General features: G+C 48.6%; 1 protein-coding gene across 1 annotated transcript; it reads left to right on the forward strand.

The window, feature by feature from the left end:
- ARL5A (ARF like GTPase 5A) lies at positions 1–13920 on the forward strand. Its single transcript, XM_021535421.3, has 6 exons — positions 1–156; positions 1910–1970; positions 4082–4229; positions 5822–5905; positions 7665–7816; positions 8461–13920. The coding sequence occupies exons 1-6, from the start codon at positions 111–113 to the stop codon at positions 8507–8509; spliced, it is 540 nt and encodes a 179-aa protein (XP_021391096.1). The 5' UTR covers positions 1–110; the 3' UTR covers positions 8510–13920.
- The last annotated feature ends 10099 nt before the right edge of the window (positions 13921–24019 follow it).

Below are 24019 nucleotides of genomic sequence, written 5' to 3' on the forward strand. Positions count from 1 at the left end.
GCGCCGGCCCCGCCGCGGCCCCAGCCGGCACCCGGGGCGCCGCGCCGGGCCCTGAGCGCCCGCGGCCCCGCAGAGCCGCGGCCGGCGAGGCCCGCAGCGCCCGGCCGAGGATGGGGATCCTCCTCACCAGGATATGGAGGCTCTTCAACCACCAGGGTGAGGCCCGCGGGCACCGGGACAGCCGCGAGGGACCCACACCGCTCCGGGCCGGCCGCGCGGGCTCCTGCAACTCGGGGCTTTAACCTTTTTTATTTATTTTGTTTCCCAATTGCTGGAGTGCTCATTTCCTGACAGCCGCCTGTTAAATTATTGGCGTGTGCCAGCGGGGCGCGGCGTGGCGGGTGGGCTCCTCTCGCTGCCGGCAGAGTGTGGCTTAAGTGGCAGTCCTCGATAAGTGGCTCGTTCACGGAGTAAATGTTATTTACAGCTTCAGTTGTGGCTGCCCCTGGATCCCTGGAGGTGTCCCAGGCCAGGCTGGACACTTGGAGTCAGCCTGGGACAGGGGAAGGGGTCCCTGCCCGTGGCACTGGATGATCTTTGGTTTCTCTTCCAACCCAAACCATTCTGGGATTTTTAACACCCGTCTCCTTGCAGCAAGGTGTTCCTGAGAGTTGTAACTTTTAACTACAAAACACCTCCTGGTGCCCTTTCCATGTTTCTGAAGTGCTTGGAATTTGGTTTTGAGTGAGCCTCAGTACTCTCACACCTGCTCGTTGCACGCCCCAGTTCTGTCCCCGTTAACGCGTAGTGCGAATACAGCAAAATATTTTTGTCTTGTAGCATCCAGCCCCACTTCAGACCTTCTGTTCCAACTGATTTCCTAACATCCACTATGCTGGCAGCATCCCACCTGAAACAAAAGTTCCTAGTTATGTGGGGTCAGGTAAGCAGACGCTTTTACAATATTGTGCAGTTATGCAAAGTAATTAAAGCTGGAATTTGTATTGGAGGGCATAAAAGACAACTCTGCAAAACCACACAATATTGGTAAAATCAAACTCGAGAAACCCCCACTTACCTGACCCCTGTCCCCTCCATCTCCTAAGGGATAAATCAGTGTGAGTGTCGTTGGCTGGCAGGGATTGAGAGTCTGAGGTTTGGGCATGTTTTTAATGTTTTTTGTCGCCCTTGAGGGACACGGGGAAGGAGGGGAGAAACCCCCTTCTCACCAAGCTTTTACTTGACTGGTCTGCTTGGTTGTGCAAGTGAAAGTTGTGTAACAGAGCTGAGAGCTGGCTGTGCTCTCCCAAACTGGAAATCATCACTTTGGATGTGCTTGACACCACCAGTTGCAGAGTTCACAGCCATTTTTGTGATGCACAGGAGAGGAGGTGCTGAAGGGAGGCAAGAATTGATGGGGGCGTTGGGCTCCAAAGTGTCAGAGGTGGGTTGTGGAGCACCTGGTGACTTCTCCAAGGGCAAAGGGGGTGAATGTGTGCTGTGAAATGTTGGAGGGCACATCTATTCCCCAGGAGGAAAGACTGGCACAGGGATCTCGCCAGCCTGATTGGGTTTTACCTGTTGTTTGCAAAAACATCAAGAGATTGCCTGGGTGAAGGGGAAGTGGAGCTGGGCGCTGAAAAGTTGAAAGTGGAGTTGAGAGCTGGGGGGGATAAAGTTTGATACAGGCTGCAAAAACTTTCAGAAGATTGGGAGAGGATCCCAGCATGACATTGGCAGCCAGAGAAGGGAAACATCCTTCTGAGATCTCTCAGGAATGGTTCTGTGGAGGGTGAGAAGTTGCCAGTCCCTTCCCAGCCCACACAAACTTTGCGGGCTGGCCCACACACACACCTGGCCACGGCACCTGGGGCTGGGCACTGTTGGCTCAGGAAACCAGTGGCAAACGTGGCACTAACCTTGCTGCAGACCCAGCAGCTGTGACTTACCCGTGCTGTTTTCATTGCAGAGCACAAAGTGATCATTGTGGGCCTGGACAATGCAGGGAAAACGACCATTCTGTACCAATTGTAAGTAGGACCTGCGGGGACGCTGGGGGCATTTCCAGGTGTGCTGCGTGGCCGTGGGTGCTTCTACTCAGAGCGTTCCAGGTGGCAGAGGGAGGCTGGAGTTTGGGAAGGGCTGTGCTGCATGAATGAGGTTTTGTTCAGAGGGGTTGGGATCACATCACCTGCTCTTACCACACACTCCCAGCCACCCTTGGTGTCACGGCCTCGGCTCTCTGCCAGCCCCATAAAATATGATTGTAGTGAGTGCTGGCCACGGGACACTGTTGCAAAACTGATCCACGCCACAGATTAAACAGCAGGCAGATCACTCTGTGAGTGGCAAAGCACCTCTGCCTGCCCTGACTTGTGTCCCCAGTGCTGAGATCACTTCGGTGTTTGGGATGGGATGAAGGAGGAAGGCTGGTACCAGCACAAAGCCAGGGCAACACCTCTGTGCCTTCAACAGCAGCATTGGTTTGTGTTTGCCTTGCATTAACCTTGCTCCTGGTTTACACGGAGCTGGAATGAGCTCCATATCTCAGTTCCCCAGCTGCAGTTTGATAGAGGACACCAGTCTCTCCACAGGCTCAGAAACTGCTGGGTGACACAAGCAGCTCAAGGTCTGTTTGTGCTGGGGACAGGTTGGCCCTTTCCCACGTGCAGTGTGTGGCACTGAGGAGTGTTCCCGAGTCAGAAATAATTCCTGTTAAACCGTGTGGCCATGCTGCTCCAAGCCCACATTTAAAAATGGCTTTCTGGAAGTGCTTGGGGTTTGTCACATTCCAGCCTGCTTTGCCTTTCCCAAAACATTTCTGGCTGCTGGTGCCCTGCCACGCTGCAGAGAGAGTGAAGGTGATGGTGATTTATGGAGGGAGTCAGAGGTGTTAAAAAGCACAAGCAGAATGAAGGGTATTTCTTAAGACTGGGAACTCCTGCAGCCAAGGGCCGTCCTTGGTGGTTTTTAATCCACTTCCTCCACAAATGTCTCGCAGTTCTTCCCCTTATTTCTGCAGTTTCAGTGTTTTCCCTCATACAGATCTCTGTCTGTCTCCTTCTTCTTTGTACCCATCTTGACTCCAGAGGACTTTCCCAGCTCCTTTATTCTCCTGACTTACTCCTCCGTAACCCTACCCAAACTTTGCAGATCCCGTTTTTCCTCTTGCAGACACTTCTTTTTCTCCCATTCTCATGCTCAGCTCTCCTTGCACTGGCCCAGGGTAACTGGGATTGCTTTTCAGAACACTGCACCATCCCTTAATTCCCTGGCTCTCTGTATCCTCTTCAGGAAATAGCCCAGCACCATTACAAGTCTCAAATTGCTGTCACTGTAACTAAAAGCTCTGCTGGAACTTCAAAAAGGTTCATACAAAATGAAAAGCTGTATCAAGATGATCAGAAGAAAAAATAATTAAGTTCTTTTGAACACAGATGGTTTGCCTTGGAGCTACTGTTAATTTTTTTGTCTGTTACAGTAGAGTTTAAATAGTCTGAACTTTTGGAGACTCCAGAGCACACATTTGGTTGTTTGATGTGAAACCTGTGTTCTTGGTGACAAAGTCACACTCAGTATCTCTAAACAATGTATTTGAAATATTTAATGGCTGCATTTCTCTCAAAAAGTTGTGTATTGAACTGTGCTGAGGGGAGAGGACGAGGAAGTTAGGACATGAAGCATTGTGAAGAAAGCCTGGTTTTAGTGGCCTGCCCTGGAAGGAGAGCGGGATGGAGTGGGTGAAGTGTTTCTGGTGGGGCTGGAGGATGAGTTGTTGTTTTGCTGAAACTTGAAAATCTTGTGGCTTAACCACATTCTTGAAGCAAAACAACTGCTCTGTCCCATGTGAGCCAAAATGGGCCTGGAGAAAAAAGAGCTGAGTGCTCCCAAAAGCTTCTGAAGCAAAAATGCTCTCAGCTCCACAGTTTAATTAATTATAACACATTTTGTTCACAAGTGCTCTCTCAGCTCTATAATTTGATTATTACATAGTTCACCAAGTCCTTTATATTGCTGTTTTTATTTACATTTCTGCACCTTCCACCATCAAACCTTGCCTGCCCAGGGATGTTTGCTGAGGTTGTCTCCTGGGGTGCGGGTGGCTTTGGCTGACTGTCCCTGTTCCCTGCTCCCCGTGCAGCTCCATGAACGAGGTGGTTCACACCTCTCCCACCATCGGCAGCAACGTGGAGGAGATCGTGGTGAACAACACGCGCTTCCTGATGTGGGACATCGGGGGCCAGGAGTCCCTGCGCTCCTCCTGGAACACCTACTACACCAACACCGAGGTGACAGCGCTGGGGCACGGGGCAGGGCTGTCAGAATCTGAGCTATTGATGGTTCTGAGGGTGTAAAAGTCTCTGTCTGTCAGCCCCACTGCCAAACAAGAAATCATAAATTGTCTGTGCTGGTTCCAAGGTTGTTTATTCTGTTTATCTCTCACATGTTCTGCAGCTCTGTCCTGCAGGGCAGCGTGTGGGGCTCTGCCCTCAGTGGGATGTGACAAACATTAAATACCAGAAACTCCCTGGGCTGCATTTACAAGAACGTGCCAATATCTGTCACCTACGTTGGACAGTGTGTCCCCAGCCTGAACCAACAGAAAAATGCCAACACCACAGTGAGACATGGAGGGCATGAAGAAGGAGAAAAAGGACAAGGCACACCCAATTTCCTCCATCTTGTCCCCTTTGGACCCCTCATCTAGAATCCTAAAATTCTACTTTTGCACCTGTGCCACACTTAATTATTACTGATATCAAACCCTCAGAGCTGGTAATTCATGCTGTAAGATTGAAAACTCTTTTCCATGGCCAGAGATCACAGCCAGTGTCTCTGTGGGCTCTGTCCAGGGGGGTTCCTGACCCCTGCCAGGGTCCCAGGACAGCCAGGGCAGCCAGAGGGAAGCCCTGGATTCCCACACAGGGCCTGGGGCTGCCATCTGCAGCTCTGCTCATCCTTTGGGGCTGCTCTCACTTCTCTAGGAATTGCAGAATTCCCCTTGCTGTCTCCATGGTCACTCTCTGCAGCGGGTGCTCCAAAACCTGCCTGACAGCCCAAAAGTTTTCCTCCAAAACGTTGGCAGCTCTGCCTCACAAGTTCCTGTCATCACCAGCTTAAACACCCCCAGGAGTTTTCAGAACTCTTCAGAGGTGCAGTTGCAGTACACACACACACACATATGTATATTATATATATATATATGCATATAAATGCACATATAAATATATGTATGTAAATTTTATCAAGCACACAACTTCATAAAAATAATGCTTTAAATCAAGGTTTCCTATCTGTTATCAAATACAATCTAAATGCAATTATTTATATTATATAAATTATGGGTTTTTTGTGGTTAAATACAATTGTCACAGTAATTACCTTTGTTCTCCAGTTCAGCCCTATGAGGTGCTGTGATTCCTTAAAGTTCTTTTCCAGCCTGAATGAAGCTGGGAGTGTGTTCTTGGAGTTTGGAGCTTCAGGACTTCTTTAATCCTCTGCAAATACCTACTTGCATGTTAGTTCTTGTCCTAGCCAAAGAAAAATGATGCACTTTGTTTTAAAGGCTGTAACAAATTATTTGAGGGATCTGTGCGGTGCCTCAGTTACACAAGCAAAGAACAAAACCAGGTCTGGGATTACAGAGAATTTTCTTGCTTTCAATATGAATTTTTTACTGCAGAATGGAGAACAGAAAGTGAAAAGTTGTGTCAGAGCTGCTTTTGTACCCAAAGCACAGCACAAGAGTGAATAACCCCAGGCCTGTGGGATTACTGGGCTGGAGGGAGGTTTGGGAGCAGGGTTGATAATCCAGCTGGATAATGGGCTGGGAGTGGGAGCAGCAGGAGTTTCTCTGCCTAATAACTCTCCCTTTTTGCAGTTTGTGATAGTTGTGGTGGACAGCACAGACAGAGAGAGAATTTCTGTGACTAAAGAAGAGCTGTATAAAATGTTAGCACACGAGGTGAGTGCACCCTGTGTCTTTAATATTTATTTTAGTATTTATTTTAACATTTATTTTAATTATCTGGCTGATAACACACCAACGGAAGCAGATTTACACCCTGAACTGCCTTGTCCCTGCTGCACTGTCTTCTGTGGAGCTCCCAGCAAAGCTGTTAATTAAAACTGAATTACAGAAGTAGCCTGACAGAGTGCTCCAGTGAAAAGGAGCTGGGACCTGTCAGGGACATCTGTGGGTTTTGTACTTCAATCCATGTTATATCTGAGTTAGAGCCTATAAAACCCCGTGGTTTCCTGCAATCATTTAATAATTATTTTTGATATCTTCACAGTTTCCTGAGGTTTTACAGCCTTTACAATGTGTGTTGGAGCACCCAGCTCTGAAACTGGAGGAACTTCAGCCCGTGGCTGTAGCAGCCACTGCTCTGTGGGTGTTTGGAATTCCAGAGTGGGAATTGCTAAATTGTACAGACCCTCCTTAAATCTGAGCCCTGGGTCAGGTCTAAACCTGAGCTGGGCTGATGTAAAAGCCAGGCAGCATCTGTGGCATGACCTGAATGCAAACTGGATCAGGCTGTGTGAGCTGACACTGAGCAAATTTAAGTGTCAGAATAAAAAAAAAGGCATAAAAATGATGGCATTATAGCCTAAAATATTCCATCTATATTTAACCTATAGCCACAGTTTGGGAGCCTGCAGGAAGGACACAGCCTGCCTATGGATTTCCTTTGAGGAAAAACAAGGGCTTTGCATAGGCTCTTTCAAGTTTTTTTTTTTTGTGGTTTGTTTTGTTTTATTTGGGTCTTTTTGTTGGTTTCGGTTTTGTTTTTTAATTTTTGATGTTTAATTTAAATTGTTTTTAATAAAGTAAATTCCAACAGAGCAGGTCAGGCTGTGGGGTGTTAAATGTGGCATGGGGAGGCGGGTTTTGGTGCTGCTGTCCAGGATTGGGATTTCAGAGCTGGACTCCTCAGGCTGTTGTGAAAACCTGCATCTTCTGTTTCCTGATCTCTAAAGGAAGATGAAGGTGTTAAGGAGCTGATTTTGCCGCAGGGAGGTCTGGAATTCCAGGCAGAGTGGAGCCCATTTGGGAGCAGTGAATGTGCCCTTTGTGTCCCAGCAGGATGTTCCCAGGCTCCCTCTCCAGACGTGGCTGTGACGTTGGGAGAGAGCAGCAATGAAAGTCAAATATTGATTTAAAATCTCTTTTCTTTGCTCCTTGAAAATCTTTTCTTTCTCCTAGCCACTTCCATGGAGCTGCTGTTAAGGCAAAATTGAGTTGTCCAGCTCAGTTCCAGCTATTTTCTGGAGCAGTTGATTATTTGGGAGTTAATTTGGCTGCTTGTAAACAGGAGTGTGCCTGATAGGCAGCTCAGTGCTTGAGCTGGCTTGGCTTCCTGGGAGCACCTTTTTGCTTTCCAGGGGAAAGATTTTCAATAATACACCCGTGCTTTTGTGTAATTCCAAGCAATTTGAGGTAAAACAAGCTTATCCTTGGAGTCACTGCTCCAAATTGTGAATGCTGCTCAGGTACAGGGGAACACAGGGCTCTGATCCTCGTGGAGCACAGCAGAACGTTGTCCTGAGGTTGTTCCTCCTTATCCATGGCAAGAATTTGGCTGCTTGGTGGGCTGGATCAGGATTTCCTGCAGCTCCTGCCAGCCTGCAGCACCTTGCTCTGGGGCTCTGGTTCCTGCTTTGGTGTCCCCTCCTCTGCCTCCAAGGGCTGCTCTGCCATGACCCCCTCTCCTTTCTCCCAGGACTTGAAGAAAGCAGGGCTGCTGATCTTTGCTAACAAGCAGGATGTGAAGGAGTGCATGACAGTAGCTGAGATCTCCCAGTTCCTGAAGCTGACTTCAATTAAGGATCACCAGTGGCACATTCAGGCCTGCTGTGCTCTCACTGGAGAGGGGTAAGAGGGATTTGTGTCCACAGGAGGGGAATCTGGAATGACTCCGGGGGTTGTATTGTGGTATTTGGGTTTAACACACATTCCCCCCCTGTCCAGAATCCCACAATCCCAGTATGGTTTGGGTTGGAAGGGACCTTAAACTCATCCCATCCCAGCCCTGCCATGGCAGGGACACCACCACTGTCCCAGGCTGCTCCAAGCCCCATCCAGCCTGGCCTTGGGCACTGCCAGGGATCCAGGGGCAGCCACAGCTGCTCTGGGCACCTGTGCCAGGGCCTTCACAGCTTCATAATCTTGATACTTAGAAGATTTTTGGGCTCAGAACACCAAATCTACATCAAATCCATGATGTCACCTCACAGAGATAAGACTTGATATGATTTGGGCTTGATGAGGTGGGGGCAAACTGAAATCTGGTTTATTAAGAATAATCCTAATTAGAGAGAACTTCATGTTGTGAAGATCTGGGATCTGAATTCTCTGGCCATAGATGATACAATAAGATCTAGGAAGTGCCATACAGGGAGTGAAGAGTTTCCAGAAATGATTCAGAGTTCTCGGGAAGAATTTAAATTGGTGCTTTTGCGGAGTTACCTTTGGAGTTATCCCGAGAATCCCCTAAATGTTCCCTCTTGTGTTCCCAGGCTGTGCCAAGGACTGGAGTGGATGATGTCCCGGCTGAAGATCAGATGATTTTTAATGACCTCTTTGCACAGACATTGCTGCAGCAGAGCTGTTCCAGTGGCAGATTGGTGGGATGGATGTATTTATACTGAACTGATGGCAACTGTATTTTCTACATAGCTGCACACACACACACACACACACACACACACACACACACACACACTCACAGAGGAGCTGGGAGCAGGCACAGGAGCACCTGGGGCTCCAGGTTGGTTCGGGTTCCTCACAGGACGTTCAAAGCTGTGACCAACCTTCTTTCCAAGCTGCCCCTCGGAACAGTCCAGCCTTGGGCGTGGGGAGGATGGAGCCAGAGGAAGGAGCTTTTAATTTAGAGTTTTATGATCCCACTGTAGCCCTCCCTAGTGGAAGTTGTTGGCTTCATTATTCCAGTAAATCAGCGAGCGAAGCTCTGGCGTCGGTATTGACTCTGCAGTATTTCTGAGGCTGCCCATGTTACAAAACTCTTCTCCTGTATGTGTACTGTACATATTTGTGTATATTTATACCTCAGTCCTAGGTTAATTGCAATCTGCTCAGCCCAGTGCAAAGCTGAATCAGTATGTTGGCAGTAGTGCTGATCTGTGACACGGCCACGTCCCGTGTCACCAGTCCCTCCATGTCTGTATGGCTGTAACGCCAGTCACACCTTGCCTCTCCACAACCTGATCAACAAACTCTCTCTTCAGCCCATTGCTTGTTTTTCCACATGATTTTTGGATTAGGGAGGAGGCTGGAATGGATTGAGGCACACGGATTGAGCTTCGAATTCCATGGTTGGCAAACGGAACAAATTTGCCAAAGAGTTTCAGATAAAATGGGTTTTCCTCTTTTATTGTGGTCATCACTGGACTGGGTGATGCTGCAGGTCCTGTCCACTGCTTTCCTTCTCTGCTGTGCTGGTTGATTCAGGTCTGGCAGAAACACCTTTGGCTGTCAAGAAGGGAAAAGTACCTTTTTTTTTCTTAACCAAAGAAGAGGCACAAAAGTATGTTTGAAAGTGTCACTGGAATCGTACAAGGCAGACTCTAATGAAGTGTTTTTCAGAGGAAAAACTCTCTTTGCTACATAAAACCTGCAGATATTAAAACGTGCAGATGTATCAGTATGCAGTGGAGGCGACTGGATGGGGACAAAGCAGATGACACTACTTGAAAAGCTCCAGGTGACCCACACGAGTTCCAGGGCAGAACTCTTGAAAGCAGAGCTCCCTTGCATGGTCCCCAGGCAGTGTGAGAACACTAGGATCACCTTTCCCTGCTGCAGCTCCTGCTGGGATGGCTGTCCCAGGCAGCAGGGGGCCAGAATTCCCACTTTAGAGGATCCAGGCAGTTAGGAAGGCAGTGGGATGCTTGGAAATGTCAGGCTCTTCTGTGGGAGATGCATTGGGAGTTCAGCAAAATGAAACAAAACTGTGTTTAAAATGTTCTTCCCTTTCTCAGCCCCCGTGTGTGGTAAGGATGGAAAAGGCATTTTAAAGACATTCTAAAGCTTAGTTTGAACTTTTTTAAGGTGCTTCTCTTTGGTTCTGGGATAATCTGGTCAGCTCCTGCCTTCCTGCCCACCCACCTCCCTGGGAGCATGGGAATCCTGGGGAAAGGAGGGGAGCCAATCTCTAAGTCTGTATTTAACAAAGGCAGGTAAAGAATTTAACTTTTTAATCTATTTTTGGTATCTCCAACGCTCCCTGGGTGGGGGATCTGCTGTCTTTGTTAAACATTAAGGTGTACATGCATATATCTCTAGTGCATGCACATAGATCTTGGTATTTAACTGGTGTATTGCAAAATGTATCAATGTTTGAAGAATTAACAATTTAATGCAAAGACTCTCTCAGTTTCTCTGACAGTATCTACAAGCAAAGAGCTCTGTGCACACTTGCATATGAAATGGAACTGTACATTTTCTAGTCTAAAAAAAAAGAAAAAGCAGACTTGCTTCTAAACCCAAGCGTTTGGTTTTTGAGTTTTATGTCTTCCCTGGGCTGAGTCCACGCAGGCTGGGTGAGCTGGGGGCTGGCTGCTGAGAAAAGGACTTGTTGCTTGTTGGTGGTGGAGATTCCTGCTGCTTGGCTGTGCATTTGCAGGAGCTCTGTCAGGTGGTGCAGGTGTGGTGGTTGCTGCAGGTGTGGGTTGTTTGCAAGCACATCCTCTGTGTTTACACAGCGCTCGGGCTGGTTTTACTCTTTCCCTCCCCGTGCCACTTCCCTTGCTGTGGCCCCTGAGGTTCACCTTGGCTTGGTTTCCCCAGTGACCACAGAGCCCAGCAGGGCCTGGAGTGACTGCAGAGCTCAGGGCTGGCTGTCAGGCAGGGTTTTCTGTGTCCCAGGGGTTTGGAATGCAAACATTCCATTGTTTTCTGTGTTTTGGGCACTGAACGACCCGGTGTTAACCCGACTGCAGACATCTCATGGGTCGCTGTCAGCTTTCTGTGCACTTGGTGTGTTTCAGGGCAAATGTGGCCAGAATTCAGTGGTGGCTGATGTTTCCTTGACACATCGTGGTGTTGTCCAGGGCTTTTGGGGTTTAAATGTTGATTTTCAGTCTGTGGGGATGGTGGGGTTTGTCAGCAGAGGTGACAATTCCAGACTCACCTGGAGTGATTGCTGTGATCAATTCCAGACTCTCTGATCAATTCCAGCCTGTGTGATCAATTCTAGACTCCCCTGGAATGGTTGCTGTGATCAATTCCAGACTCTTTGATCAATTCCAGACTCTCACCTGGAATATTTGCTGTGAGGGTGCTTTGAAGTGCACGTGTGTGAAGTTAGAAATGTTTTAAATTCAGCCACTGAGAAGAGCTGCCAAACTTTTGATCTCTCGACCCCTTTGTGTTTTGTGTCAGTGCTCCTTGTTGACAGCTTTTTTTCTTTTCCCTGCAGGGGAATTCCCATTTTTCTCCCAGCTCTGTCCTTAGAAAATCCAGGGAGCTTTGCATCAGTGCTGCTCCCACTGGGGATTGCTGGGCAGGGGTTGCCTTACCCTGGGTGTGACCTTGGGGTGTGATGCTGCTGTTTCACCCTCAGGGTTCTGCTGCCTTGGCTTCAGCTGAACTTCAAGCTTTGCCTTTTTTCTCCATGAAATTCGTGCTTGGGAAAAGGGAGGAGCCTTAAAAATGGTTATTGAAATAATGCTGCAAAATGGCATTTTAGTAGCAAAAGAAAAAATAAGGTCATATTTCAATAATCTGATACTTCTTTTGGTTCAGAAGATCATCAGTTTGGTAAATCTTCTCTGGAATATGCTGCTTCTGGCATCTGGGAATTTTCCGGGTCTTTAATTGTGAGGAGAGGTGGAAAATAGACTTGGGGAATGTGAACAGCTTCATTTTTTAATAGATTTTCTTTTTGTGAGGCTGAGCAGCTGCTCTGCTGAGCATTGTGTAGGTGTGTGAATGGCAAATGCACCTGACCAGCACCTTCCACATCTGCAGCTCAAGTGCCTAAATCTAATTCCATAATCAGCTTTATTTCCTATGCTACGATTCCCATTCCCTTAGAATAGAGATCCAGATCTAGAAAAGCCTCCCAGTGTGTGGAAGTGAGTGGGTTTTTCCCTCCCCACACCCAAGTTTTAACAGGATTTGGGATAAATTTGTTACAGTTCTCCTATCCCTGCCATTCCAAGCACTTTTCCATTTATCAGGTACCACCGAGTTTGCTTTGGGACAGGAAAAACTGAATTTGTCCTTGTGTCGGGGTGGTTGGCTGGAATTCCTGTCGAGGGACTGTTTAAATAACTCAATCCTGGTGGCAGTGCTTCCTTCCTCACTGCTGGTGGAACACGAAGTTTGTCACTGTCAGATTAATTAGGGCTGAAAAGTCGTTTCCAGCTAATTGAGATGAATGTGCTGGGCAGCCCTGGGCAGGGCAGGGCTGATCCCTGGCACCAAGAGTGGCACTGAGGAAGGAAAATGTCTTTGCACTCGTGGTAACGCAGATGTGGCCTGGTTATAAATCCAGATGTGACTTGAATATATCCTTGTGAATACATTAAATGGCCAAAAATGATGAATTGTAAGGGGCTGCCAGTGTAGCTTTTTATTTAATATGTGTGAGAATCAGGAGCAGGAATTCTCTCCTTGCCTTAAGAGGGCCTTACCAGTGAATTTTTCTATTGTAGCTTTATCCACAGTGGAGTCACTTTACCACCCTGAGCCTTTTAAGCCAGGCTTTGGGTAAGGACAGAGCTGGGTGGGCTTTTTAAGCTTTTCCCATTTGGAAATGTCCAAAACTCAGTAGCTGAGAGTGGAGGAAGCCAGAAAATGCTGCTTTACCTGGAAGGCTGGGAATCCTTCCTTGGACATCTTCAGCTCCGAGCTCTCCTTGTCTAAGTGGGGAGGGGGCCAAGAAAAGCTGGATTTTGTGCAGAGGTTAAAAAATCCATCCAGCTCGGCCTGTGGGTGGCGAGGTGTGGGGCTGGGGTGTGTGACAGGGTGATGGGGACAGCCCTGGTGTCGTTGTGCCCGTGTCGAGCACCCCTGGGTGTCTCAGCACCCTCGGGTGTCTCAGCACCCCCGGGTGTCTCAGCACCCCTGGGTGTCTCAGCACCCCTGGTTCTCTCTGCAGCCCTGGGTTCTCTCAGCACCCCCGGGTGTCTCAGCACCCCTGGGTTCTCTCAGCACCCCTGGGTGTCTCAGCACCCCCGGTTCTCTCTGCACCCCTGGGTTCTCTCAGCACCCCTGGGTGTCTCAGCACCCCCGGTTCTCTCAGCACCCCTCGGGCTCGGCTCTGCGGCGCTGCCCGGGGGCCTGGCGCACTCTGTGCCCGCGGTGCCCGGGTACAGGCGGCTCTGGGCAGGGGCTGGGAGGGAGGAACATCCTCTGTGTCAGCATCCCCGCAGCGGGGCCGCCTTCCCCTGATCGCTTTTGTGCTTCTCCCCCTGCAGACTTTGTCATCTTCCTGAAAGAAACGCGGCCAGGATGTGGCCAGCGCTGAACTGCAGGAAAATTTCATTTCAGAATGTATAAAATGATGGCTGCAGGTGAATCCCAAGCCTTGGGAGGGCTGGCAGCTCCCAGCTGGAGCGCTCCTGTGTCTGCACTCACACATGGGCACTGAAGCCATTTAGCCAAAACGTTTTATAGAGCTATTTATTATAGTAAAGGAAAACCAGGATTCTATTAGGCAACTTTTTTCCTCCCTGAAATTTGATCAGAGCATTCCTTGAATTGTTTCTCCTTTGCCACTTTCTGTCTTTCAGGCTCTGGTTTTCATGCAGCTGAAGGGAACTCATTCCGTTCTCTTAATTCTTGTTGAAGTGGAGCAAATACAAATTTGGGCTCGGGAGCTCTGTACCATCAGATTTATGCATTTATAGATGATGTCAATTGCTAATTCTTTAAAACCTACCAGTATTTATGATTTTAAGTTGAAAACACTTGTAAAATGTGCCTGTTTGCATTAAACTTTGTGTGTGGGAGTTGCAGTGAAAGTTTTCAAGCAAATATGTGATTTCTGACCTGTTTTTTGGGGCTGTTTAGGTGGTTTTGGGGTGAAATGTGCTGTTCTGCTCAGCCTGTGATGGGGGGGAATTTGATTGGGGCAAGTTTGGTGATAAGTCTGTGCTGGTTGGTGTCGGACTGGGAATTAAAATGAGTGTGAAATGTTGTTTTCCCCTCAGAAACGCTGAATCCCAGGGATGTGCCCCTCTTCCATACCCACAAATCCCACACAGGTACCTGTGAGCGCTGGGGGGCTGCAGGAAACTCCTTAAGAAGCAAAAGAGACGGAGCCAAAGTTGAGTCAGGGGATGAAATTCCCAGATTTGTGTTCCTGGGCTGGATGTGGCCCTCAGTGCTCGGGGCTGGCTGCCGAGGCGGGCTCGGGCACAGCTTGGTGACCTTGGAGGACTTTTCCAGCCTGGGTGATCCCAGGGCTGTGCAAAGGCTGCTCCTGCCCAGCTCTGCAGCCCCACCAGCCCTGGGGCACCTGGGGCTCCTTGGGTCCTTCCAGCTGCATCCATGGGCTGATCCCATGGAATGACCTTGGGTTCCTCCAGCTGCATCCATGGGCTGATCCCATGGAATGACCTCCTTGGGTTCCTCCAGCTGCATCCATGGGCTGATCCCATGGAATGACCTCCTTGGGTTCCTCCAGCTGCATCCCTGGGCTGATCCCATGGAATGACCTTGGGTTCCTCCAGCTGCATCCATGGGCTGATCCCATGGAATGACCTTGGTGCATCCATGGGCTTATCCCATGGAATGACCTTGGGTTCCTCCAGCTGCATCCCTGGGCTGATCCCATGGAATGACCTTGGTGCATCCATGGGCTTATCCCATGGAATGACCTTGGGTTCCTCCAGCTGCATCCATGGGCTGATCCCATGGAATGACCTCCTTAGGGTCATTTCCAGCTGCATCCATGGGCTGATCCCATGGAATGACCTTGGGTTCCTCCAGCTGCATCCATGGGCTGATCCCATGGAATGACCTTGGGTCCCTCCAGCTGCATCCATGGGCTGATCCCATGGAATGACCTTGGTGCATCCATGGGCTGATCCCATGGAATGACCTTGGGTTCCTCCAGCTGCATCCATGGGCTGATCCCATGGAATGACCTTGGGTTCCTCCAGCTGCATCCCTGGGGTGATCCCATGGAATGACCTTGGGTTCCTCCAGCTGCATCCATGGGGTGATCCCATGGAATGACCTCCTTAGGGTCATTTCCAGCTGCATCCACGGGCTGATCCCATGGAATGACCTTGGGTCCCTCCAGCTGCATCCATGGGCTTATCCCATGGAATGATATTGGCTCCTTCCAGCTGCATCCATGGGCTTATCCCATGGAATGACCTCCTTGGGTTCCTCCAGCTGCATCCCTGGGTGATCCCATGGAATGATATTGGCTCCTTCCAGCTGCATCCCTGGGTGATCCCATGGAATGCCTCCCTGTAAATAACGCACAGAGACGGAGTTCTCGGAGTTCTGGGGAATAAGGAATTGCAGCAAACCCCCACGCTGGGATGGTGGAGGAGATGCCAAAATTCCTCTGCACATTCCTGCTCCTTCCAGCTCCGCTTTCAGCTCTGCTGGCTGGAGCTGTTTCCTTGGGGACACGCTTTTCCCAGCAGGGTGGGCTCTGCCTGCAGCTCCTCCCTGGTGCTGCTCCGCCTGCCCAGAGGGGCTGTGCCTGCCCTGCCTCCCTGGCAGTGCCCCAGGCCAGGCTGGCACGGGGGCTGGAGCAGCTGGGACAGCGGGAGTGTCCCTGCCTTGGCAGGGAGTTGGAATTAAGTGATCTTTAAGGTCCCTTCCAACCCAAATTTCGTGATTCTCCTGGGACATTTTTGTGGTGGGTGAAGGAATGCTGAGCTGCCTTAAAGCCAGGTCTTTTCCTGCCTGTCCCTCTTAACTCCATTATTCCTTGACTTTGATAGAACTTCTGAAAACTGACTTCAGTTTTCCTTGGAATCCATTAAATATTAGGTGATTAAAAGAGAAGCCAATGTTCTCACACTTTATTTTTGTCTGGTTTAGCCCAGCTGTGCATTCCTTAGGCCTTCGTGCCTGGTGTATGGAACTGTGAACAGGCTTTTGAACAGAAAATGTTACTTTTGGGCTCTTTTTTTGAGTGTATAAAAGTTAAGAATGTTGAGTTCTCCTTCAATGTTTTTTTTTTTTTTTTAATGAATACGTTTTAATTGAATAATTAATTCTTTCTAGATGCTATTACCACTTTTTAAATTACAGGTTGTGTTGCTCTTGTTGCACAGTCTGCATTGAGTTATTCTGAATGCTTTTATTTTAATATGGGGATGAAATACATGTAAAGCTACAGATTAGTCAATAATATTGACAATAAATGCAGTTAATTCTTGACAGTCATTTTTCAGTTCTGACAGTTTTTACCTTCATTCTTCAGAAGTGGAAGGGTTTTTTTCTGTTTGAAATATGTGTATATATATGTAGGCAACTCGTGGGGTCATGTAAAGAGGTCATGCAAAAAGGTCATGCAAATTTCCATGGGAACAATGAAAATTGTCTCAATTTTTGTACAGAAATAAAGATTTAGTGTAAATGCTGAAGGAGGGAGAGCTTTGTGCTGCAGGATCCTCACAGATGTTGAGACATTTTTGTGGGTTTGGCTTTGGAGCCTGGGTTAATGGGTGGAAATCAGAGCTGTGTAAACAACAAATAAACCAAACTGTCTGTGTGGGGCTGGCCAGGGAATTTCTTGGAGATCCAAAGGTGCTGCAGCGAGCAGGGTTAGGTGATGAATGGAGGAAAGTCCTGAATTTTCCTTGATGTGCAAATCTTCCTGAGAAATCCCAATGTCGGGATTGTCCTACAGGGATGGGCACTCCACCACTGCTCTGGGCAGCTATTCCAGGGCTGGACAACCCTTTCCAGGAAGAAATTTTTCCTAATATTCAGTTTAACCCTCCTCTGGCACAGCTTGAAGCTGTGCCAGAGGAGGGTTAAACTGAATATTAGGGAAAATATCCAGTTTAATATATCCCTCTCATCCCTTGTTCCCTGGGAGCAGGTCCTGAGCCCCAGCTGGCTGCACCCTCCTTTCAGGTAAGTTGTGGATAAAAATAAGGTCCTCCCTGAGCTTCCTTTTCTCCAGGATAAAATCCTGGAGTGCTGACAGAGTTCAGCATTTGGGGCTGTCCCCTGGGGAGGACAGGGACACCCTGTGGGCAAGGGCAGCCTGAATCCAGGCACAACCATTTTCCCATCACGTGTTGAGACCATTCATCCCTGGTGTTCCTAAGAGAACGCTGGGATGATGCATAAACTGTGCATTTTGGTGAAGTTAAATCTCTTTTAACTGAGATAAGGTGAGAAAATCCCATTCTTGCAGGGTTTTCCTGCTAGGAGCAGCAGCACCAGTGAAGGAATGACAGGGTGGCTGGAGCAGGGAGAGGACAAAGGGGCTGGAGGATATCTGGGCTTCAGCTACTTGGAGATTTCAAATGAAACCTTATTTCTGCTTCTCTGGAAGCAAGAGGCCTCTCAGGATTTTGACCATTGGGTTTTTCCTCCTCAGAGCCCTGGGGAAGAGCCAGCCCAGCTCTGAAGGTGTCTCTGCCCGGCAGTGACACAGAACCTGGGGGATTTCGGGAGGCAAAGGGAATGGAACCATCATTGTTGTGTTTCCTGGTGGTGGGCACAGCTCTGCTGAGGGCACTGAGGTCCCTTGCCATGCCCTGGCGGGTGGCACGGTGGATTTCCCAGCACACAGCACAGAGGGACCCACCTGCATCCCACCCAGCGGAGCTGCTCCAGGAAGTTCCACTGATCTGCACTTCCCTGCCACCACCTGCACCCAAAGCTGGAATTCTGTTTCTGAGCACAGACAGTGGCTGGGGACTCGGTGTCCCCGTGCCAGCACTTCCCAGAGATGCTGGGAAGGATCCCTGAGGCTGTCCCGTGCAGAAATAAAGATTTCGTGGAAATCTCCTGTGCAGGGCCGGGAGCTGCGTTGGATGATCCCGGTGAGTCCCTTCCAAAGCAGGATTTGCAGCTCTGGGACTCGGGGATTTCTTGCTCCAGCTGTTCCCTTGCAGGGAGGCCAGATGGGGGCAGGATCCTCCTTTTGATAGCCAATACTTCAAATGAAGAGTTTTGTTTTGTTTTATCCAAGGGAATGCAATTCCTTAGGCCAGCACAGCCACCAAAATAAATCCCCTGCCCCCCTCCTTCCCTGCACAATCACTTGGGTGGGGCTTGGGGAAATCATTGTCATAGAGCTGCTGTTACCCCAGGCAAACAGGGGGAAACTTTGCATGTGGAGCAAGGAATCCTTGGATTGGAGGGAAAAACCCTCCAGGATCATCGAGTCCAACCATCCCCAGCGCTGCCCAGGCCACCACTGCCCATGTCCCCCCGTGCCACAGCCACAGGGCTCCAAATCCCTCCGGGGACGGGGCCTCCATCACTGCCTGGGCTAGGCAGGGATTCCCAGGAAGGAATTTTCCCAGTGTCCAGCCTGGCCCAGCTTGGGGCCATTTCCTCCCCTGCTCTGGGGTTATCCCTGTCCAGTCCCCTCTGAGCCCCCATAAAGGTGATGCAGTAATTTAATGATCCGTTTCACACGCCAGCAAACCCCTCAAGTTAGTTTTTCTCTCTCAGGATGAGCTTTTATCACAGACAGTCACAGCAATTTCATGTTGTTTCACTGGGCTCCTGCCATGCTTGGGACAATCTAGATTTAGTCTTGCCTTAGTCTATCCTGTTTCTGCTTTTTTAAAAAAAACCTCCTTCAGTAAATTGGATATTTTTGTGTTTTCTGGTATTTCTCCACGGTGAAGGGATAGGTTGTTTTTACACAGATCGTTTTGCTGGCTATCAACAGTAAGAAAATTGTAGGAAAAACTCCATTCAAACCTGAAAATTATTTACTTGATTTGCAGTGTCACAGCCAAAAAAATGCAGTACGTGAAAATATTTCTTCTGTGTATTTTGCTCAGAAATGTGTGGATTAACAACACTTCTGCATGAGTTAGATTGGGTTTTTAATCTTTATTGTGTTTTTCAGCAAAGTATCCTTGCCAGATAATCTCCGGCACTGAACAGGCTCAACGTGGTGTAACCCGTGTTAGATGAACACTGAATTTTCAGGCTGTGAAGGGAATTATTGCATGCAACCATCCCATCCTCCAGTAGCAGATGCTGAGGATGTGCTCGAGATCCATGCCAGGACGTTCCCACCTGGAAGGTGAGGTGGCTCCTGCCCTGGGACCCAGCGTGTCCCTGAGCTCCTGCACCCACGGGGTGATGGGTTTGCTGAAGGCTCTGGTGCTTGGGCCACCTCTGCCACAGCCAGGCAATTGTGCAGCTGCTTCTGTCCCTCCACTGCCACTATCTCACTTTATAAAAAGCCCCGTGAAGTCATCACGAGTTCAGCGTCCCGTGGAATGGCTTTCAAAGAGCTGAAAGTCTGCCAGACTCCTGGAAATGAAAACTATTTCATGAATAAAGGTTTTTTTCCCCCTTGCCCTCCCATTGCAGGGAAAAAGGGCATTGCAAAGCCTGGATGGTTTTGGACAGATGAGGGAGACCAGGGTGAGCAGCTCGGAGGGTGGCACTGGGCAGGGGCTGGGGCACCTCCAGCCTTTGTGCTCTGAGGGTGAGGGCAGGAGCCCAAATGTCCTTAGCAAAGGTCTGGAGCTCATCTCGGGATCATGGAATCACACATGGCTCACAGATACCCAGCTCCAACATCCACAGGCAGGGACCCCTGCCCCTGTCCCAGGTTGCTCCAGCCTGGCCTGGGGCACTTCCAGGGGGAATTCCAGCCCAGCCAGGAATTCCCAATTCCCAATCTCCCAGCCATCCCTGCCCTCTGGCAGTGGGAGCCATTCCCTGGCTCCTGTCCCTCCATCCCTTGTCCCCAGTCCCTCTCCAGCTCTCCTGGAGCCCTTCAGGCCCTGCCAGGGGCTCTGAGCTCTGCCTGGATCCTTCCCTTCTCCAGGGGAACATTCCCGGGGCTCTGAGCTCTGCCTGGATCCTTCCCTTCTCCAGGGGAACATTCCCGGGGCTCTGAGCTCTGCCTGGATCCTTCCCTTCTCCAGGGGAACATTCCCAGCTCTCCCAGCCTGGCTCCAGCTCTCCTGGTGTGAGTTGTTCAGGTGAGGACCCTGCTCACATCACTGCAGGGACGTCAGTGGGGTCAGCTCCATTTGCAGAAGTTTCTGCTGGCTCAGGAGCTCCTGCAGGTTCCCCAGTGAGGAGAGGTCCCCCAGGAGAGCGTGGCCCAGTGCCAAGGGAGTGAGGGGAGGTAATTTGTGATGCTACCATTCCTTATTGTGAGTAAATGTCCCTTTGTTGGTGCAGTAATGAAGTTGTACCTTCTGGGTTTTCTCGTCTGGAGCTGCTGCAGCGCAGTGGGAGCCCAGCAGATTCCTCGTGGCTGCTCAGTGCTGTTAATAATAGTGCAGAGAAGAATGACTCCTGGTGGCTGTTGTGCTGGTGACCTCAGTGCTGTGTTAGTGACCTTTCACAGAGCATTCTGCCCCTGGGAACTGCTGCTGCAGAGTATTCCTGGCCACGGCCAGCCAGCAGTCTTAATATTTTATGGACTAGTGCAGGTTGTATTTCAGGGTATGAGATACCACCCCAGCAATGCCAATCAGGAATGTGAAGCATGTTGCCTTTTCCCCACCTCGTTTTACAGTCAGAGGTGCTTGAACCTTTCATATAAATATATTCCTTTTAAATCAGCAGAGTGAGAGAGAATATTTTAAAAATCAACCTCAGACACGGGCTGCAGTTTGCTAAAGGCTGTGACATTTCCACGTGAGCTCTGGTTCAGCATCCTGCAGAGGGAGGAGACTCAAGGTGCGTGGATTGTCTGTCAGTGGGAAGATCTGGTTATTCTGGGATTTTTGGAGCAGATTCATTGAGCTTTGGTCTAAGTCTTGACCTTCTCTTGCAGCAGCCCCTGTGATCTTTGGACAGTTCCTGTCACAGCCCATGAATTGCAAGTTTGCTCTTCCAGAGGTGGTGGGAAATACTCTGCAGTGGTTGTTTTACTCTTGTGGGGGAGTCAGAGGGGCTTGGAGGGAGAGGGACCAGAGGCAGGGAAGGTCCTGAGGCCATTCCACTGGAAACTCCACAAATAAACCCTGCACTAATTGGAAAACCCTTGGATTGGGGAAGAGGGTTAGTAACACTTTCCCTTCTTTTGCCCAAGGAGAAAAAAGGTGAAAAGGACTCAATTTTACCTCAAAAAGTCACAATTTTACCTCAATCACTTGTTTGCATTCAGAATTTGCTCCCTCTTGGAATGAAACCATGTCCCGGGTGAAAAAAGGCATGGAGGCCAAGGGAGTAAAAACTGGATTTTTTCCCTCTGTTCTCACACAGGGCACAAACATCTGTCAGCAGCGTCAGGGCAATGGTTGAACTGGAAAAGCAGCAGAGGTGGCTGCAGGATGAAGGTGATGCTCTGCTCACAGTTCCAAAGGGAGTGCTCAGCCCTGTCCCTGCTTTACAGGGAGGATTTTCAGCAGGAAATGCCTCTGTGTTAATCCACCCCTTTGCTGGTGGTGTGGAAAGTTGGCAGAGCTGTAGAACCCCACGTGAAACTTTCCTGCTTTGGTAGAAATGTGAAGGCTTAAGAAATTTTCTGAGCGTGCTCTGGGATAGCAATGAACCTGGCCTGCGTTTTGGTTTCTTCATAAATTGTTTCAGCTTGGTTCTGTGAGCAACAGCAACTCTGCTCTAAATGCACTGCAAGGAGTTCAGGGAGGAGCTGGGGGAAGGAGGCAGGATAAGGAAACCAGGAGGTTTGAAATTTGAGAAAACTGGAATATTCCTCATGGCAGCAGCACTTGGGGTGGGACAGTCATGTGCGGGCACCTGAGGGGGAGCACCAAGAAGGAATTTCTTCCAAGAAGGAATTTCTTCCAAGAAGGAATTGTGTTTCCTCAGCAATAACCCACCCATCAGTGCAGCAGGTGCAGCAAACCAGGCTGCTCCCAGCCACATCCAACCTGGCCTTGACACTGCCACGGGTGGGACAGTCCTGAACAGATCAATCTGCTTACACAGGAACATCTCTCACCGTAGTTGCTGTAAAGATTTGCAAATTGGTGCTAATAATGAAAAAGTTTGTCTTTAAAAGATAAAAGAGCTGAAGGGTAGCGAGGCAGAGGCTTGTCCAAAGGGGTAAGTGTGGGAGGCAGGGTAAGAGCTGAAATTCTGGCTGCCAATCAGGGCTTTTCACCAGCATTTACAGCTGATATTTGTACCTCCCTTCTAAAAATATAAAAGTTTATTTGCCTTAGAAACAGCAGGAAGGAGAAAAGATTTGAGAAGAACCTCACCTTCCTTTCCTAGTTTATAGTATTTGATATTAATATTCCAAAACCTGAGTATGCTGAGCTGGGTGCTGAATCTCAGCTTCCCTCACCACCTCCCGTTAGGAAATCTGACCAATTCAATCAGAGCTGGCTTCGAATTCTTGAGGACATTTGCCTTTGCTGTATCTTCTTTCTGATGAGCACCCGTGTCTAAGACCCTGTGGCTGTCTTGGGAACATTAGCAGGGGAGATAAATTAGGCTGTTTGACATCATCTTGTGGATAAATATTTTCTTTTAGGATTCTCAAAGGCCCTAAGTAAAGAGCAGGGGAGGCTGTGACAGATGCTGTCGTGCTAGGAGAACTCTCCTTGTGCCAGTGACCCCAGTGAATAATACACAGGATCTTTTACACTCTGATTTTATATCCTCAGCACCGGGGGCTTTAAATATTAACTTAATTTTTCAGTTTCTACAACCGGCTGGAGGGGCATTTGTTCACATGATTTCTCTTTGCTTTATCAAATCTTATAATGAAAAAAGTTAATCAGTATTTGACACCTTGTTCTTCTTCTTTTAAGTTTGGGTTTGTTTGTATTTTTTCCCCCACTTTGAATTGTCTTTTGATTCAGTCTATGAAATATTCTGGTGGGACACTTTCAATACTAAAAAGTTTGGGCCTAGACCCAAACAATTTGATTTCAGGCCACATTCCTTCTCTGTCCAGGAACCTTGGGAAGCATGACATGAATTTTGGTTCCATATCAATCATATCAACATTCCTTTCTTCCTCCTCTTCCAGCAAAGTCTTTTTGAGTCCCAGCAGCACGGTGAGTAGTTGGTTTACACACACACAGCCACCCCTTGTGCTGCTGCTCACCCCATAGCAGCCTGTCAGCATCAAAAAATAAACCTGAAGGCAAGACACTGGAGGAGGTCTACTCACAGCACCTCGATTCACTGCCCCCAAGAATATTATTTACTATGATCTAATACTTTCTATTAATACTTGGAGAAACAGGGTGAGCAGCTCTGAAGTCAAAGAATTCTGGAATTCTTGTTAGAGCATGTATCCTTTCCTAAAAACCTTTTTGTTTGTAAGGCGAGAGCTAATCCCTAACAATGCCTTTGCTCCCAGCCTGGTTTCATCCAGGAAAAAAAAAAAGATTGGCCAGCTGTAAAAATGGAGGTGTCAGAGAAATAGATGGATATTCAATTTGGAGATAATTCTTTGCATTGTCCAACCAAACCTTTCTTTTCCTTTTTTTTTTTTTTTTTTTTTTTGTAAAAATGCTCTCCACAGTATTTCCACACATTAAACCAAAAGGTGCTGGGGCAGAGGAGCCTTGCTGTGGGGAATGGTGAAAAAATTGAGAAGGAACTCACTGCTGGTAGGTTCAAAATAGACACGGTGGCACAAATATGTATTTAAATGATTTAAATGTCCTTTTGCAATGATACAATGCTTGTTAAGTCCAGAGATGTCAGGAGGTTAAATATAGCACCTGGGATGTCAGGACATTTATCCATCATGCTCTGGGTGGCTCCTGTAAGATAAGCAGGACTGACTGAACTCAATATTTAAATATGTTAAGTACAAGAAGATATTTTTTGCTTTAAATCTTAGTGACTGAAATGCAAAACAACCTCTTTTTTCTGCCTGAGTAGTTTTGCAGCGTTCTCTCTTTAGCTCAGAACTGCTGAGCACGTGCTCATTTGTGTGTCGTGGATAAACCTGGCCTGGTGTGTTAACCTGGGGCAGAGCTGCCA

Source organism: Lonchura striata, chromosome 7 (genome assembly GCF_050655825.1).
Source record: "Lonchura striata isolate lonStrDom1 chromosome 7, ASM5065582v1, whole genome shotgun sequence".
Lineage (NCBI taxonomy): Eukaryota > Metazoa > Chordata > Aves > Passeriformes > Estrildidae > Lonchura > Lonchura striata.

Bases quoted from the DNA above. Each gene is read 5' to 3' on its own strand.
- ARL5A (XM_021535421.3), top strand. From the start codon at position 111: ATGGGGATCCTCCTCACCAGGATATGGAGGCTCTTCAACCACCAGG. The intron at 157-1,909 runs GTGAGGCCCGCG...TTTTCATTGCAG, and splicing joins GAGGCTCTTCAACCACCAGG to AGCACAAAGTGATCATTGTG. The intron at 4,230-5,821 runs GTGACAGCGCTG...CCCTTTTTGCAG, and splicing joins CCTACTACACCAACACCGAG to TTTGTGATAGTTGTGGTGGA.